An 18627-nucleotide genomic window follows, 5' to 3' on the forward strand; every position below is an offset into this window, starting at 1 on the left:
TCAATGAGGCAGCCAACTGCTCATCACAGAATTTCCTTCTTCATCGAGGATCTCTGCTGCCATCTTCATCCGTAAACCTTGAATATTTTTATCGCTTATCCCATCAAACGTTATACCAAACGCTAGACACTCCACAAACTTCAACGAATACACCCCGCAATCGCCAATCTGGGAGTTTTGTGGAGTGTATTTTTTGCTCCTCCTTCTGAATGAGAACTTCTTCTTACTTGGGGCTCGGATATTGGCAGGAATATGCTCACTCAACATATACGGAATCATGTGCGTCAGCGGTTTAAATGAATTTAGAATTCTCTGCTCACTTTCGGGTGTTACCTCTCCAAAGATTGGCTCGTAGCAATCAATCTTTTCCTTCTTCAGATCCACATGATACGTAACCCAGTGATTTCCGCCGGTTTGAAGACATCCGTACAAGTGATCCACATCTTCATACTACTTCAAGTTTTGTTGAACAGTGATCGGGAAGCTTACCATTTACCATATTTTCATAACCATTGACTTTGAAATTGAACATACTAGGTTTTATCTTGAACTGAGTGAAATCGTGAATCAAAATTTTTTGCCACCAAAGGTCAACGAAGGCAATCCGCTTGGTCCAGAATGGACTGGGATTTCGCATGTACCTTTTAATGAGAACGGTCAAATACGCAACGACATGCTACAAAAATAATATTAACAAGTCAGCCGTGATATAATAAAAGAATATGTAAGTCAGCCGTAATATAATATATAACTCAGTCGTACTAAAAGAATATGTAAGTCAGTCGTAATCAAATATATAACTCAGCTGCAATATAATAAAATTAATATATAACTCAGCCGCACTAAAGACTTACATTATCAAACGCCCATCCATATTCCTTTTCCGGCCACGGTCTTTCATGGATGAGTATGCTGTAGAAATCACCCTCATGATAAGCGGAGATGACTGCTGGTTTATCTGCTGATGTTGGTGGTTTGGGTGGAATTCCCTTTATGTGTTGCATCAGTTTTTCGAGTAGCACCGGATCAACAGGTGCTAGAGGGTCATATATTACTGATGAAGGAGTAACATTTTTCCTCATGCACGTCGTTCCATTCTCTCCTACGTACGGAAAAACTGCTGGTGAAGAAACTGCCACCTTTGAAAACCCTTTTGGAGTTAACTGAACACTTTTCTCCCGATATTCCTTAATTATGGCAGATTTAACCAGTTCAGATCCCTCGACGTCAGACTCCGGCGCGAATTCGTTCTCTCCAGCAACAACTTCGTCAGTCACATCAGCAAATACACTGTCCTCTCCAGATGGAGTCACCTCTTTGTTCTTTGACTCAGCATGTTTTCGCTTCTTTAGCTCAGCCTTTTTTTTCTTCTTACCCTCAGCCTCTTTTTTCTTAGCCTCAGCCTCTTTTTTCTTAGCTTCAGCCTTTTTTTTCTTAGCCTCAGCCGCTTTTTTCTTAGCCTCAGCATTCTCCTTCCTCTTAAACGCAGCATCTGCCTGCTCTGCTTTTTGCTTCTCATTGGCTTCCTCACCCTTAATAATACGCTTGCCCCTGCAGCCGCGTCCATAGGCTGGAACCTTAGCATCCTTATCATCCTTAGTAGCCTTTGAAGGAGAAACTAATACAAAATCAACATGTTAACTATCAAGATCAGTAGCATTAGCGACACTACCAAACTCCTCAACCAAAGTCCTTTTCACCCCTGATTCCTTATCAAGCTCTTTCGCCAAATTCTTTTTCGGTCCAAAAACATTACCAGGTGTCGCAGCTAATGTTGGACTATTGACAGACTTCTGCTGCGTTTGAACCTGCGGTGATGCCAACGTTAAAGATTTATCTGCTGATGGTGGAAAGGGGTTATCATTGTTTTCGGGAATTTTCCTAACTCCCAGAACTTTCAGAAGCTCCTCTAGTAAAGCTTTCACGCTGTCATCAATGGTCTTTTGGTCCATCAATGGTCTATTCCGGTCTAACTCGTAAGCTTCCAACCGTGAGTCAAAATGCTCAACTTTCCTGGAAATATTATCCAGAGTACTCACAATGGTCCTCAGAGTCGTTTTGTTCTCCAACTCGAAATCTTTGCTACCTTCCTTCTCGCTAGAACCCTTTCCCGCTGCAGCAAATTCAGACTCATTCCGTGTCTTAAATTTCTTCTGCTTCTTAGTGGGTGACTCAGCTTCTGACGAAACTCCACCCTTCATTTTCTTCTTCTTCTCATTCCCCTACCCATGCGCATTACCCTGCGTATTCCCATGCACTTCCCAAAAACCTTTCACAAATCTACCTGCATGTATGTCTGTTATCAACCTAACGAGTTGTGGGTCGTCAGGTTCACCCGGCCATTTAGGAAACATCTCTTCAATTGAGTCCTTCAAAACCATTCTCTTCACACGCACCTGCAACACCGGGTTATAATTAAACTCAGCCACCAAAATAACACATAACTTAGCCATCTAATATAATAAATCAGCCATCAAATATAATAAATCAGCCATCAAAATACTAAAAACTCAGCATTAAACCTTACCTCGCCATGCTCTTTGATTTTGGCAGCCAACAAGTTATCAAAACTTGCACGCGTACGCTTTCCACCCCATCGCAAAAGCGGAACGTCTTCATTATTCACCACCCTCCCAAAATTCTCACCAAAGCAGGCGACGGATTCATACGCCCAAATCAATAACGCGACGGTCATGCCGCTTATTGTGTATGACCCTCCTTCTGGAACCAACGTTTTAATAGAGTCAATGAGGACTTTGTATGCAGTCCGACCCCATGGATCCGACCCCATGATTTCATCGTCGAATACCCTTATTGCACTTTCAAAAGGTATCCTTGAATTGTGATGCAAACAATAGACTCCCATGGCTTGAAGAAGTAGCAGCCCTAACCACTTACGCTTTTCAAAACTCCAAAGCGGACAGAACGCTAATGCTTCCTTCAGTTCATCTAACTTGGGTCCCATCCGAAGCAGCACCTTCAACTCCTCCCAAAACTCTTTGTATTGATCAGCTTCAAACCTTTCTGTTGGTAATGAACCTGTGTTTAACCCAGTGATCTCACCAAACTCGAGCAAGCTAAACCTGATAGCCTCATCAACCACGAGACACCATATCTCCTTCTTATGTACTCGCAGCTGTCTACATAGTAGATAGTGTACGGTCCTACCAAACCATACGCTTTCGCTTCCAGCTAGCCTAGCAACTACTCCAATGGGAGAGTTCACCAGTTCTTCCCACACATCAAGTCCAATTGTTTCTCTAACGTGGGGGAAAGTTCCTAAACGGAAATTGTGATTAATATCTTTTTTTCTAGGTTAGAAGACCCTTCAAGGTAAAGTCTTGGAGGGTAATCCTGTGATATAACTTCAGCAACATCTATATGATCATATAACCCAACAATAAATCAGCCACAAGATAACAATAACACATCCGTACTATAACAATAACCCAGCCACAAAATGTTTAAATAACTCAGTCACAACATAACTGTAACTCAGCCACAACATAAAAGTAACTCAGCCAAAACATAACATTAACTTAGTCACGACACAGCGATAACTCAGCCATAACATAACCCTAACTCAGTCGTAACAAAACCCTAACTCAGACGCAACAAAACCATATCACAGCCGCAACATAACCCTATCTCAGTCGCAACAAAATATAATATATACCATCGCGATATCCTACCGGAAAAGACGAACTCGTAGATAAGAATGCGGCGAAGACGGCGGCGAAGACGATTTCGTACAAACGATTGAAGACGACGATTTCGGACACGACGATAACGGAGAAAACAGAGTATCACGACAGAGAGGTAGTTCGAGGAAGATGAAGTAAACACAGACAATGTCGATGACGGAGAGTGGGAGTATCCTCGCGGTTCCTTCTTCGATGGTTCCTTCTTCGAGACGACAAAGACAATGTTCTTAGTTACTTTTTTTTTTACTTCTATGTAGTTATGGTGAAGAAGAGACGGTTTGGTTTCGATTCTGATGATGTGTATATTTAATTAGTGATGTGGATTTAATGTTTAAAAATAATTTCAATTAAAAAAAACTAACCAAAGGTCCTTACAGTCATTTACTATAGGTAGGGAAACATTCTAGTAATTTTTAAAAGATGTTTAACACTCTAGTAATAAACTAACTTTTCTTTTACATTCTAGTAATTTTCTCTATATATATATGCATCATTTGTATTTTAGGATCGAGTCTAGAACATTTAGGATTAAATCAACCTTGCAAAGAACTTATCCTAAGTATTCAATATGAAACCTTTGTAATAATGACAAGCAGTTTGAGCACTCTTTAGAAAGTTTGTAGACTTCAAGCTTTTAAAACTCCTCTTAGAATTCTTTGACTGCTGAAACTTACTCATCTTTGAAACCAACTCCAATCTTAATTGAATTAAATAAACTTAATATTTCTTGTTTATGGTTTCTTGAGTACTAAGTCATGGCTTCGTATACACTTGAGTTTGTCTCACCAATTTTAGCAATCTTTTGACAACTCAAGTGGTATCTCATTCTCTTAACTCTTTCTTCCTTTCAAACCATCATTAATTTGTTGTTGAGTGAAGTCTTTTTCTTTAATAAAAGCTTTGACATTATGCATAATATATCTGAAAATGAACAATTCATATATATAATACCTTTAACAGGTTTGGCGCCTTCGGGATTGTTTACGCCAGCGTATTTGCAGGCTTTGCGGTAGACCATACCCCGCAAGGCCGCTAGTGTCCTGATAATCTTAGAAGGGGAAATTGGTGGGAGAATGGGAGGTTTGATTGGAGCTTTGGTTGGTAACTTGATGGGAGCTTTGGTCGGTGGGAGAGTGATAGGTCCCAGTTATATGTACATCAAATGTTGATCCATGAACACAAGAGAACACAACAACATAAGTTTTCTTTTGGTAGTTTAGACTACCTCTTTTTAGGTTTTTCACTGATTTAAATAGAAGACATACATGAAACAAATACATCTTTTCGTGGATTCACCCACAAGCTCACAACTAAAGGAAATGTGAAAGTGGAGAATCTGTTTCCGTGAGACAAGGGAATCCAGTTTCTCTTATTTTCAAAAAAACTTAAATAAATAAAATAAAACACTTAGTCTTTGTGAGAGAACTTGTGATTTGGTTTTTCTCTTCCTACTTGACGTCTCTCTCCTCCATCTCACTGTATTTGTCAGCACCAACCCTTTTGGTCTCATCAGAGAGTTGATAGCTTGATAGGAGTTTTTAACGGTGGGAGAGTTGATAGCTTGATATGAGTTTTTAATGGTGGGAGATTTGGTAGCTTGATAAGAGTTGGAAACTCGGTAGGAGCTTTTAGTGGTGGGAGAGTTGATGGCTTGGTGGGAGCTTTCAACGGTGAGAGGGCTGGTGCTTTGGTGGGAGCTTTCAGCGGTGAGAGAGCTGGTGCTTTGGTGGGAGCTTTCAACGGTGAGAGAGTTGGTGCTTTGGTGGGTGCTTTAAGCGGTGAGCGAGCTGGTGCTTTGGTGGGAGCTTTCAGCGGTGAGCGAGCTGGTGCTTTGGTGGGAGCTTTCAGCGGTGAGAGAGCTGGGGCTTTGGTGGGAGCTTTCAGCGGTGAGAGAGCTGGTGCTTTGATGGGAGCTTTCAACGGTGCGAGAGCTGGTGCTTTGGTGGGAGCTTTCAGCGGTGATAGAGCTGGTGCTTTGGTGGGAGCTTTCAACGGTGAGAGAGCTGGTGCTTTGATGGGAGCTTTCAACGGTGAGCGAGCTGGTGCTTTGGTGGGAGCTTTCAACGGTGAGCCGGCTGGTGCTTTGGTGGGAGCTTTCAACGGTGAGAGAGCTGGTGCTTTGGTGGGAGCTTTCAACGGTGAGAGAGCTGGTGCTTTGGTGGGAGCTTTCAACGGTGAGAGAATTGATGCTTTGGTGGGAGCTTTCAACGGTGGGAGAGCTGATAGCTTGGTTGGTGCTTTCAAGGGTGGGATAATTGATCGTAGCTTGGTAGGAGCTTTTAACGGTGGGAGAGTTGATCGCTCAGTAGGAGATTTTAACGGTAGGAGAGTTTTTCTTGGAGCTTTGGTCAATGGTGTTATTAGTTTTATTGGAGGTTCATCTGTAGTACTGAAAACAAAGGAAATGAAGCAGCAAAGTGCTAAGAGAGTTAGCAAAACATTCTTACCAATGAAACCCATCTTTATCCTTTTGTTTTTGTTTGTGTGGGAGTTTGGCTTGATGTGAGAGGGTGTATTTATCGGAGAGTATCTACGTATTTTCTTAATATAATTCATTTCACGTTGTATTTGATATCATGATATCAAATATCATGTTTGTCATAATATCATGATTTTGATATTATGATATCATATATCAAATTGTATAGCTGTCATGTTTTATCAAATCTGAAAAGACATTACACATTAGCACCTGCATGCACGTCTCGCGAGCTACTCGGCGGTAAGTTTGTGATGTCTGTTGTTAAAGATCAAGATTTAGATCTAAGTAGGTTTCAATATGAAAAACTATCTATATGTATCTTTTCATCATAAAAAGGTATATTCACATCTAAAAAAGGTGTTTTCCATTATTTAAAATATATTTGTATGAAGAGTTATGTCTTTTCATTGTAATTTGTAAAAGACAAATTAGATTAACATGAATCAGGTGAACTATCCATGGCACATGAATCACGTGAACTATCCATGGCTTGAAGTCTACGTGGCTAATAATCTAAATGTGAACCACGCTAATGATCTAAACGTGAATCGCGTGAAATGTCTATAAAGTTTGAATGGGAGTCATCTAATTCAAACACATCAGAGGGGAAAAAAGTACTCCTTCTGCTATTAAGTGAATTTTAAAGTTTTTACACGTAGATTAAAATATATAAATTTTTATATAATTTATTTTAGATATATAAAAATATCATTAAATGAAATTAATTCAATCAGTAGAAACACAATATTTTGTAATTGGTCACAAAATTCAAATGATATTAAATTTTATCTAGAATAGTGAGAACACTCTATCTAAAAATCATTTAAAGTGTTACGGAGAGAACATGTATAATCATGTTTTCTAAAATCATCAAGAAAGTCAAAGATTTTCTTGATTTATATGGGCCATTGATATATCGTATAATTGTTATTTTATCAAAAAATATTAGTATACACAACTTTTAATTAGTTGACATCATATTTTTATGTTATACACAAGGTTAAAAGAATTTTTGAGCGGCCTGTCCAAAATATATATGTAAAATTTATGTATGAACTTAAATAAACTTCTTGATTGACCAGATTAATGTTACTAACTTACTTTCAGGTTTTACCAGAAAAAAAAAACTTACTTTCAGGTTTCCATGTAAATATATGGGATATATAATATTAATGCATGAGATTCATTCATGTTCAATATCGGACCTGTCCAAATATGTGTGAACCGTGGCAGCAAGATGCGTCGGTGCGGCTTCAACACAGTATACATTTATAGTTCAATATCGACGCGTCTTCTGTTTATTTTGGTTTTAAAATTTACAGATTAAAACGTGCAATCCATTAGTTTAATAAAACATCCAAAGCGATACCTGTATAGATATTCTTATCAAGGAAAGTGTATCAATCACAACTCATATGACCCATTCAATCACAATTATTGCCGACAAAAGAAAAATCACAATAATCACTCCATTATATATATTTTTTCTTTTGCAAAGGACTTCATTATATATATCCTCCTTAATAATTAATATGATCTTCTCATTCATTTGTTTGTTCCATATAGCTCTATTATATAAAGCTCTATACTCTTATTATATTAACTAGTGGTTTTTCCGGGCTACGCCCGGGTTTTCTTATATAAATTTTAGTTTAATATAATATATTTTGCATATTTATCATTAGAGTGCAAAAGCTAATAATATTGAAAATATATACTATATTACTTAAAATTTATATGTAGTTGATTTATTTTTAAAATAATTAAAAATCGTGAATTATTGTTTTTATAAGTTTTATTAATGCTTTAGATGTACTTTTAAAATAATTTTATTTTCCTATTGTGATATTTTTTATTGTTTGGAACTAATTGATTCAATTAAATTAAATATTTTTATTGGTCTGAGAAATATTTTTGTATATAGACTCTAATTTTACTTGTCGTCACTGTTTTGTTGTGAAGAGAAAAAAATGATTTAAAACATAATAGATACTAAAATTAAATTTCTGAAATTTTTGTATGATGTTTTAATTTTTGATTTTCAGTACAAAGAATAATAATTTATTTGAAAATAATTTATCTTCATTTTAAAGTTGTAATTTTATTTTTATTTTTCAGCTTTTCTGTATTGCATTTTACCATATTGTAGAAGAAAAATATAGTCTTGATGGATTTAGCTAAATGGCTTATTGTTTAACAATTTGGATTATGTATATTTTTTTAATTATTTTGTTTGTTTGTTGTTGATTTGCTAAATAGCTTTTTTGTTTATGAGAAAACTCATAAGTAGTTTTATTTGTGAAGTACATAGTAGTTGTTCGATTGTGAATTATATTCTTAACATATAAAAGTGAAAATGGGCTTCAAATGAAATAGACGAATTTATTCATTTACTTATAATAATAGTAATGGTTGTATCTTTTAGTAATCTACTAATCTTGTTTGGGTGGCAGAATATTGTAAATTTAATCGTTTGTAAAGCAGTGAGGTAATAGTCGAGTACTTATGGATGAGCGAGCCACTTATTGGTAAGTGAAAATGGGCTTCAAATGAAATAGATGAATTTAGTCATTTACATATAATAATAGTAATGGTTGTATCTTTTAGTAATCTACTAATCTTGTTTGGATGACAGAATATTGTAAATTTAATTGTTTGTAGAGCAGTGAGGTAACAGTCAGAGTACTTATCGATGAGCGAGCCACTTATTGGTAACTACCTTATAACATTGAGTTTATAGCTTTGTTATATTTTCATGTATAATTTTATTCTATAGATGTCTCATACAATAAATTATTATATCTGTGAGACGTACTGAAAACACACATAAACATGCTAACATTAAACCAAAAATTTTATTCGTGTACTTTTGGGTGTTTCCAGTGACATGGGAATGTAGACAAATGAAGGAAAAGTTACAGAAAAATTGCAGGAACATATTCGATGTTTGCTAACATTTGAAGCCATTAACTTAATGGCATTAAGAAAAATGTTTTGTAAATGCATATTGTTCTTCTGTAGAGATACATAGTGAAATAAAATAACAACAGTCGTTTGTCTCAAACATTTGCAGGATGTGTCAGACACTCGTTATTACCTTTTTGCCAACATAAAAAAATATTTATAATAATACATTTTGTTTGCTAATAACTTAACATATTTTTCTATAATTTCATTTATTATATCTTAAAAATACTTTTTATAAAACATAGACAAACTGACTTTAAAATTCTTTGAATTTAAAAACCTTATTTATCAAATTCAGAAATAATTTAATTATTAAATAATTCTAATAAAATCTAAAGCATAGGTTCATGATTCTTTTAGTTAAACAAAACATATATTTAAAAAATAAGTGGGTCAGATGACCCCTATCCTTGCTGTGTAGCTCTGAACATGTACATAATAGGTCTTTAAAATGTATGTAGCATGTAGTCGGTGGTTTTTTGGCCCTTGGATTGACAACGAATTGCCGCTTCCAATTAATAATTTATGAAAAAATCTCATAATTTATATCTCCAAGTGCTGTCTTGTAGTTTTCCGAGCACCCCTTAGCTTTATCATTGTTCTCCTCCCAGCCTAGCATATCCAAATTCTCTTCCTTAATGGTTTTTCTTGTCACAATCAAATGCTCTTGATTGCAATGGCTATATAACCTTCAGCATAAGCAAAATTGTCTCTTGAATATTCTTCCATATCTTTGTTTGTCTTGGGGTCATTACAAAGCTCAGAATCACTAAACCTTACTTTTGTCTACTAAGGACTTAATTTTTATTCCTTTGTCTGCTTATATCAAATCTTCTTACTAACATTTGTTTGAGTTTGAGCTACATTTCACAGAACCTTTCTCACCGAGTAAGAACTTCTAGACCGACACGTCTTGATCGACACATATGTCCTTCACAACATGATAAGTGTTCTCCTTGCAACAAACTACAATGTCACGTAAGTTACATGCCTTTTCATTCTTGTCCATATAAAATACCAGATCAACTGTCTCAGCAGAACCACTGTTAGTATTGATGTGATGAACTCGTAGCTTCTTTCCAGCCTCATTAGAATCTCCAGAAGAATGGTTCCCGAAAATCTCTTTGCAGCTCTCTACCGCATGATTACTGTCTGAAAGTTGAAAGCCCCTAGATCCAAAAACATGCATAAACTAATCCCCATCAAATACAGCTTTAAATATAAAAAGCAGAAAACAGCTAAAGATTCAACTACTAAAGTTATTTGAAAGATAATTTTGCTTATCTGCTCTCATCCTTGTAAGAGAGTAAATTATGCATAAAGATAAATCAATACACCAGAGCTATATCTTCAAGCACCAGCCAGAAAACCAATCTACATGTGCAAGAGAAAAATATATATATCAAATAGGTTCACAAAAAAAAGAAAGGGTGAATAAAAAAGAAGAGAACGCAGTATCGTAATCAATCAATTCTTTTGCGAAGTCATAGAAAGAAGAAAAGAGACAAAAAGGATAAAGCTTTAAACTTTATTTGCAAAGATTTTGATAAAAAAAATCAATGTGTCGTAATTTTTTCACAATAATATCAATAAAAATAGAAATTTGCAGGGCAGAAGAATCTAGAACTTACGGAATCCCAAAGAAAAAATGTCAAGGGTTAATGGTTTCTGCAATTTCGGAAAAGTTTGTTTACTCCGTGAAGTTTGTTTGTTTTAGAGAGATACAATTACGCAGATGTGAAACGATGAGATGTGGCGAAGAATCCCTAGATAGTGCATATATAGCTGAATGAAACTGCCGATGAAGGTAAGGAAGATGAATGGATGAGAAAGTAGTGGGCTGTTTTGAATGACATCATTAATATCAATTTACTTAATCGCCTGAAAAGGGAATAGAAGCTGAACGCCTGAAAAGGGAATAGAAGCTGAACGCCTGAAAAGGGAATAGAAGCTGAACGTCGGCTGTTTTGCATTGGTCTCTGGCGGATTCGAGCCTACACTGAACATCTGCTAATGGGCCATATAATGATACGAACTAAATATCAATTATTTTTCTGATGTGTCAATTTGATTGGTGCTGAATATTTGGCTGATGTGGACACTCTTACCATTGAGTATATTGTGCTTTTAGTATTGTGATAATACAATTCATCCAGCTCTCATAAGTTAATAACTTAATACGGTATCAGAGCAAGTTATTTGTGTGAATTTTGATCCACCGATCAAACTCTTTATGGTTTTAATAGCCTTCGTTTTCATGTTATTTCTTCTTCAATATTATTCTATATTTTTTTAATTTTTTTACTACCATTTGTTACTTTTTATTATTTTTATTATTAAACCAAAGTGCTTCTTGTAAGGATTTATAAAAGTGAATTTGGCGAATATTCATATTGGATCCTAAGATTAAGTTATAGTCATTCTACAGTGAAAAACCTTCGATTGGACTAGTTACGTCTAATATTACCAGAAATAACTCTGTAAGTGCGTGGGGGAAGAGAAGTGAAGTTAAAAACACATGTGTTCAATTTGTGTCCGCATGTTAGGTTATGAAAAAACGCAGAGGCAATATTATACTATAGTCTATGTAGTCTAGTTAATTTCTGTCACATACAAAATCACAACAATTGGTAACTGTGTATTCATAAGGAGACCGAAATTGTACAATGTACACTATCCTATATTCAATGTAGTATGCTCAAGTTTTGGTAAAAACCATATATGTTCAAGTTCGCTTTGTTTCCACATTTTTATGTGATGTTGAATAAAGTTCCAATACATGTGTATAAGGTGACCCAAACAAAACTATACTGGCTGTAACTGGTGAATCAAAAATGGAATAAATGGAATAGAAAGGAATGTAATATAAGAGGAATGGAATGCAGTAGAAAAATGGAATAGATGCATTCCATTTATTCCTTGACAAAATTGTTATGAAATGGTTTCCTTTGTATTTGGTTTATTTTTTTTTTGGAATTGATGGAATGACCATTCCATTTCATTCATGGTAACTGGTAATTTTTTTTATGAAATTAATGGAATTGATCATTCCAAAGCATTCCATTCCAAAAATAGGTAATCCAGTTGCAGCCTATATGATATATGGTATAGTTTAGGTAAGGAAGTCAGATCCTCAATACATGTGTTCAAACAAGTTGCAGTGGCCTTAATGTTATGACATGGATTGAGGCTATATAGACACAGAGAATAGAATGCAATTATTAAAGGTAAGTAAGCAAAACGGGACCACACATTGTCTACTAATCGCAAGCTAGAATATGTTAAAGATGACATGAAGGCAAATGTCATTTAATACAATACATAAGCCTACCCTGCTATGTAATGAAATGGAAAGCAAAGTTATAGCAAACATGACTAGATGATTTAAGTCACAAATAAAGGAAACATAGGAGAGGAAAAACATGATAGGTTTTTTTTGGCAACCCAAGACACTTCATGAGAATAGAAAGTGAAAACGAGTATAAGACATGTGCGGAGGAAGAGGTCATTCTTCGATGAGTTACTGCAAAACCATGGAGACAATGATAGAAGTGGCTACGAAAGACCATGCCCAGAAAATAGCAATAAACTGTCGAAGCAAATTCCCTTTCTCAACAACCTTGAGAACTTCAATTGTCTCGTTGGCTGTGCATGAGACAATACTTTATGGCATTTGAATGTTGCTATTGTTAGACAATACTTCAACGATTGTTAGACTTCAATCCTTACACATCTGTGCTGCTATTGTTAACATGTTTGCATCAGCTGACTTCAATCCGTTTTATGCCAACCCGAGGTCTTTATGGCATATAATATGATCATATAGATAACCAACCGAGATGCATTTTTCGTAGAGGTTGTGCGCAAAACGCCAAAAAGGCATGAGTTACATGGAAACGTAATTAGGAAAAAATTGTTTGCATCACTGAGGAAAGAAACATATATGTATGCATGTCCTTGTATGGAAAAAGGTTAACATGCGACTATACTATATTCAATATAGTGTGGTAATATTAGATTTGAATGTTTTTATCCAAACAAGTTGACCGATAATATAATACATTAGTAATATAATAGTCTCTGCATTTAAGTTAAGTCGTACTGTCATATAAAACCATCAAGCTTTGGTAATGGCGAAGGATAAATAATTTCGATGCGTTAAACTGAAAATAAGATACAATCCGGAATAATACAAGAGATGCGCGGGATACAAAAGTCCAAAGTGGGCGCTTAGAGAAAAGTAAAGAAAATGCGAAAAATTCCAAGTCTCAACTGAAGAAAGTTAAACATAAGAGAAAGCATCAAGTGGGTTATTCCGGGAGTTGGTCTGGGTTAAATGTGGAGAAGACTTCAGTTGCATATGTTCTAGCTGCAGTTTCAAGTGCCTCTTTCGTCAGGGGCACACACTCATTCATGCACTGTGTTGTATTGAGTTCCATGAGAACAAGCGTTACAACACATGATAAACCTGCAAAATGGAATGCATTGTGTGTTAAACATACAAACCAACTTGATGACTATTTCAACTATTCTATATGGCATATAATATGGTCATATATATCATAACATGTTCATTTCAATATATATTTATATACTATGCACATATATGACATGTTCAATTGAATATATATTTCTATAATATGCACATATATTATAGTATAGTAAACTATATTAAGACACACCATTTGCTTGTAGACAATAATCCAACAATTTTCTTGATATTATAATGAAGCCACCCACACAAATAAGCACATGAATGCACGTCTAAATATATAAAGTGTGAATACAAAAGAAACATGTGAAATAGTAGAAGCACACCATGGTGACTATATTATGTACTTTTTCAACTAGTATGACATCACATTACATCAGTATGCAGAGTAGAACCATTTTCATATATTATACGGAATCCACACACACAAAACAACACATGAAGGCAAGTCTAAATGTTTATAGTGCGCATGCAAATGAAACATGTGAACTAGTTCAAGTACACCTGTGTAACTATACTATTTACTGTTATAATATAGTATTGGGGATAGTATTGGAGATAAAACTTCCACTATGCATTTTCACAGAAGTACAAGTCTCGTCATTTCGCCGTTAACCCCTTCCAACCAGATCAAATAAACGGCGGTTCAATTTCAGATAAAACACAAACAGATCGGGTTGCGTAGACCTTGATGTTATGTCCACTACAACTACTAATTCAAACCGCACAAACCTTAATTGTCGCCGCTCTTCAATTTCCCGCGCCACCGTCACTTTCGAACTGCCTCCGTAGCCCTAACTTTTATATCACACAACACAAATCGCTACCACCGGAAGGGTGAGAGTTAACCCTTTTTCTGTTTTCCAAATCAGACTCACAGTTTCTCTCTCAAAATCTAACTTCTTTGTCGCATGCGGGGTGGAGATTAGAAATTGAAAAAAGACTTCTCAATTTCTAAGGGAAAGAGAAGATGCAATCTTTACTTTTTGTTCACGCGCTAAGAGGGGTATTTACGTCAGTTGTTGTTATATTATGTACAATATCATACCCAAGATTATATTATGGTTAGAACCTTAGTTTCCTTCTTTCATATGGTCATGTCGTCTAATTCCCCATTTATAAAACCAAGGTGCTTATTTGACCCAAAAAAAAAAACCAAGGTGCTTTTTGTACCATTCTGCTGCATCTCCAATCCTTGTGTGCACACGTCTAATTTCTACTGCAATTCCAGAATTGAAATGTGGTCAAGTCATTTATGAAGCTATCAAGCTATATGCTTCCACACGACGCCGCATAACCGTCCGGTTCAAGCACAATGATTTTATCTCATATCACATTTTTTAAAGATGTCAATCTCTAGCCGTTGCTTCAGCTTCCATTCCCTTGAGCTTGAGAGGCATATCAAGAAAATAACATCAATAACAACTCATATGATTCACTCAATCACAATAATCACTCCATCGTATATTTTCCTTAAAGATTAATATGATCTACTCATTTATTGTTTGATTCATATAGCTTTATTATATAAAGATCTGTAGCTATCATTATATTAATGAGAAAACAACCGTTAAAACCCTGAACTTTCAAATTAAAATCAAAAAAATCTTCAACTAATATTTGCGCCAAAAAATTCTCAACTTTCAAATATTAGTTATTTTAACTCTTATATTTTGTTGACTCGGTCATTTAAGAAACCCAAATAATCAACTGTTAACATCGATTAAAACTAAGCGTCTGTTAATTTTCTAAATGATATTACTTTTAAAATTGATTAAAACATCGATCAAACGACGTTTTTTGCTTCTGTAACACTTAAATCATCTCTTTCACGAAACAAGAGCTCCAAATCAACTTCATCTTTTATTCACCTTGGTTTCGCGAAAGAGATGATTTAAGTGTTTACAGAAGCATAAAAAACGTCGTTTGATCGATGTAATCAGTTTTAAAAATAATGTCGTTTAGATAGTTAACATTTTGTTTTAATCAATTTTAACAGTTGACTATTCGAGTTTTTTAAATGGCCGAATCAACAAAATATAAGAGTTAAAATGACTAATATTTGAAAGTAAAGAATTTTTTTAGCGCAAACGTTAGTTGAAGATTTTTTTAGCTTTAATTTGAAAGTTCATGATTTTAATGGCTATTTTCTCTTATATTAATAATACAACTTATCCATTTCTCATAAGTTAAACAATTCTTAGAAAAGTTATGCATGTACCCAAAAGTGTATTACAAACTGAGCAACATAAGTAACAATGACAGAGAGAGATTAATCTCTCATCTTCACAATCTGATCAAATTCTAATCTTTCAGAGGGTTAGAGATCAGGCGTGGATCTACAGTACAATAAACGGGTGCACGTCCCCCGACTACTTTATAAATTTTTCTCTTTTAGTAAGGTAACAATTAGTTTCCGTGGAACAATTGGTAAAGGTAATCACAGTTACGTTGGCTTCTTCCTGGTTCGACGCCATCGCATTTCCTTTTTTCTGGTTTTACTTTTATATCTTTGTGTACATTTAGTGTCTCGTTTGCCACATCTTTTCTTCACAGCAATTATTTAGTGAGATTTTTCCTACCTTTTTTTTATTGTTCATATTATTATTTTTTGTGTTAACATATCTTTGTCTTTCTTTATTTGTGTTTTAATAGTTCTTTCTATTATAAAATATATTTCAACTATTTAGCACATTTTAAGCCCATTCTTTTAGTAGTAGACATTAGCAATTGGTAACCAAAAAAATTAAAATTAATTAATACATTCATTTTTATTTAATATTTTAGAGTTTAGATCCTTATGATATGATGATTATTTGATTATAAACAAGTTCTGTGTTGATAAAAAAGAAAAAAAAAAAATTTGTAAGATATTGATGTACTGTAATAAATTTGTAAATTTGAAGACTCATTTTTATATATATATTCAAATTAATTTTAGTTGTAACAGTAATACAGTATATTATTGTGATTAGTTACGTTTGTTAAAATAAATTATTTTCAAATTATTTTATAAAATCTGTTATGAGATGAACAAAATGAAAGTTTGTTATTTTTTTACAGTTTTTAGTTTGTTATTTTTTTACAGTTTTTAGTTAATTTTTAATTAAAAAGTTTACAATGATTTTAATATATATATATATAAATACATATTTTATAGATTAAAACAGAATTCACAACCTTGATTCATGTGTGATTTTTAAAAAAATAGATCTAATAGACATATTCCTAAAAAGTCATGTTACATTTAATTTCTAATCTTATCATTTAAATTTTAGGCCTATCAGAAATTTTTATTGGGCTATCAATAAATGTATTTAAACAATAGATGATCCATTGGATTTATAGATAATATAAATTAAATAGATGTTATAAATCATGGAGTGGATTGCCATTAACCAGGCCCGATCTAAGACTGGCCCAATACCTAGAAGATGGAGAGATGGCCGAAACCCTAGAGAGAGGAGAGAGAGAGCCGACTTCAGGAGAGAGAGAGGCGGCCACAAAGCTTGGAGAAAAGGAAACCCTTTCCTTTTCCTAATAGATGTAATCTTTCCATTATTATGTATTAGTAGTTTTCCTAATCCTAGTGAGTTTAGGTTTTGGATACTTTCTATTTATCTTCATCTTGTAATCCTTATATAAAGGAACCCCCTTGATCATTAATAAGAACACAGAAATATTCAGTCTCTAAACTCTCTAATTTACAACACGTTATCAGCACGATAGATTCCAAAACCCTGAGACAAAACCTAACCTAAAATCCGTCACACATAAACCCTAAATCAGGCGCAACTTAAAATCGATCTATCTCTCAAACCCTGAGGAACCAGACGACAAGCCACATATCAAATTGAAGCCCTTGACGAGCCGAATCCATCAGCGCAAACCGTTCGTCGATCCGATCTCAGACGCGCCCACACTTGCAGAAACAATACGTGGTGCCGTCTTGGTCTTTTGGACCCCTAATCCGAACCAACAAGATTTTCTAGCCAAATTCAAATCCTGTGAAAGATAAGTTTATCATACCTTAGTTGTTTGATGATATCTTGTTCAGATTATGGTGTTCATGTAATCTAATACTCCTTGTTTTTGTTTCATGAGCTGAGAGGAGTTGGTGCAAAGATCAGCCGCTTGCAAAGGCAGCAGCTCGCGAACTAGATAAGAATAAGACGCGTCCCGATCGCGTCCGACTACCTCAGGACACATCCGTGACCAGACGCAAGACCGTTCCAGACAGCTCGAGTCTGTCCCAGCTTGCGACCCGATAAGGAGCCAGCTCGCGTCCGTGTGCAACTAGAGGTTCATCTGACTTTGGTGGTCTGGTTCAACCCTACAAAATAAAGGTAATTCGAAATCTGAAAACAAAAATCGAACCTGGTTGTTTTGTAAAAATTGAAACCCTAAAAGATAATCTCTAAAACTAAAAGCCATAGGTTAAATAGATCAATCTTCTATGAGTAAATCGAAGCTCTATAAGTTCGATCTAAACCTAAGAACGAGATTGATCCACTGATCAATTAAAATCAGAACCTTAAAGGTTTTGAATCTCAAATCAAATCCCCTTGATCAAAGATCAAAGTTTTCAAAATCCCCTAAAACCCTAATTTTGGAAAATCGGTTTTAAAATTGTTTGATTTGAACTTTGATTGTTTGATCACCTAGAGATATTGATAGGATTGTTTAAATTCGAATCTAAATCACTCAAACTGAAACCCTAAAAGTTTAAATTCGGTTTTAAAATGTCTTTGTTCGATGATTGATGATCAGAGATGTTAGGATTGATAGATTGATTAATAGATCTAATCTCAAGATTCAAAATCCTTAAGGCCTTGAAACCCTTAATCTTGATTGATATTCCTAAAGGCCTTGAAACCTTAAATCTCTCATTACTTAAGCTTGAAAGATTGATTTAAAGAATTTACATATTGAATGAGAGTTAAGTTGCTAGATTATTTAATTCTAAAACCTAATAGATATGC

General features: G+C 34.8%; 2 protein-coding genes across 2 annotated transcripts; one reads left to right on the top strand and one right to left on the bottom strand.

The window, feature by feature from the left end:
* On the bottom strand, positions 1-4722 carry LOC106373433. The gene is made up of 6 exons (XM_048756057.1): positions 4656-4722; positions 2528-3279; positions 2313-2396; positions 1673-2222; positions 855-1618; positions 1-450 (listed from the first exon to the last, which is right to left on the bottom strand). Exons 1-6 carry the CDS (start codon positions 4720-4722, stop codon positions 1-3), a joined length of 2667 nt encoding a protein of 888 aa, XP_048612014.1.
* A 55-nt stretch (positions 4723-4777) lies between these two features.
* LOC125586215 (putative uncharacterized protein YER190C-A) lies at positions 4778-6210 on the top strand. The gene is made up of 2 exons (XM_048756059.1): positions 4778-4857; positions 5301-6210. The coding sequence occupies exons 1-2, from the start codon at positions 4778-4780 to the stop codon at positions 6208-6210; spliced, it is 990 nt and encodes a 329-aa protein (XP_048612016.1).
* Positions 6211-18627: the final 12417 nt, after the last annotated feature.

This window comes from Brassica napus, chromosome C4 (assembly GCF_020379485.1).
Source record: "Brassica napus cultivar Da-Ae chromosome C4, Da-Ae, whole genome shotgun sequence".
NCBI classification, from domain to species: domain Eukaryota; kingdom Viridiplantae; phylum Streptophyta; class Magnoliopsida; order Brassicales; family Brassicaceae; genus Brassica; species Brassica napus.

Coding starts and splice junctions, on each gene's coding strand:
- LOC125586215 (XM_048756059.1), top strand. CDS start 4,778: ATGGGAGGTTTGATTGGAGCTTTGGTTGGTAACTTGATGGGAGCTTTG. Junction 4,858..5,300: donor GTGATAGGTCCCAGTTATAT/GTACATCAAATG, acceptor GAGATTTGGTAG/CTTGATAAGAGTTGGAAACT.
- LOC106373433 (XM_048756057.1), bottom strand. CDS start 4,722: ATGGTCTACCGCAAAGCCTGCAAATACGCTGGCGTAAACAATCCCGAA. Junction 2,397..2,527: donor AAATCAAAGAGCATGGCGAG/GTAAGGTTTAAT, acceptor CCGGTGTTGCAG/GTGCGTGTGAAGAGAATGGT. Junction 451..854: donor ATGGATGGGCGTTTGATAAT/GTAAGTCTTTAG, acceptor AACTTGAAGTAG/TATGAAGATGTGGATCACTT.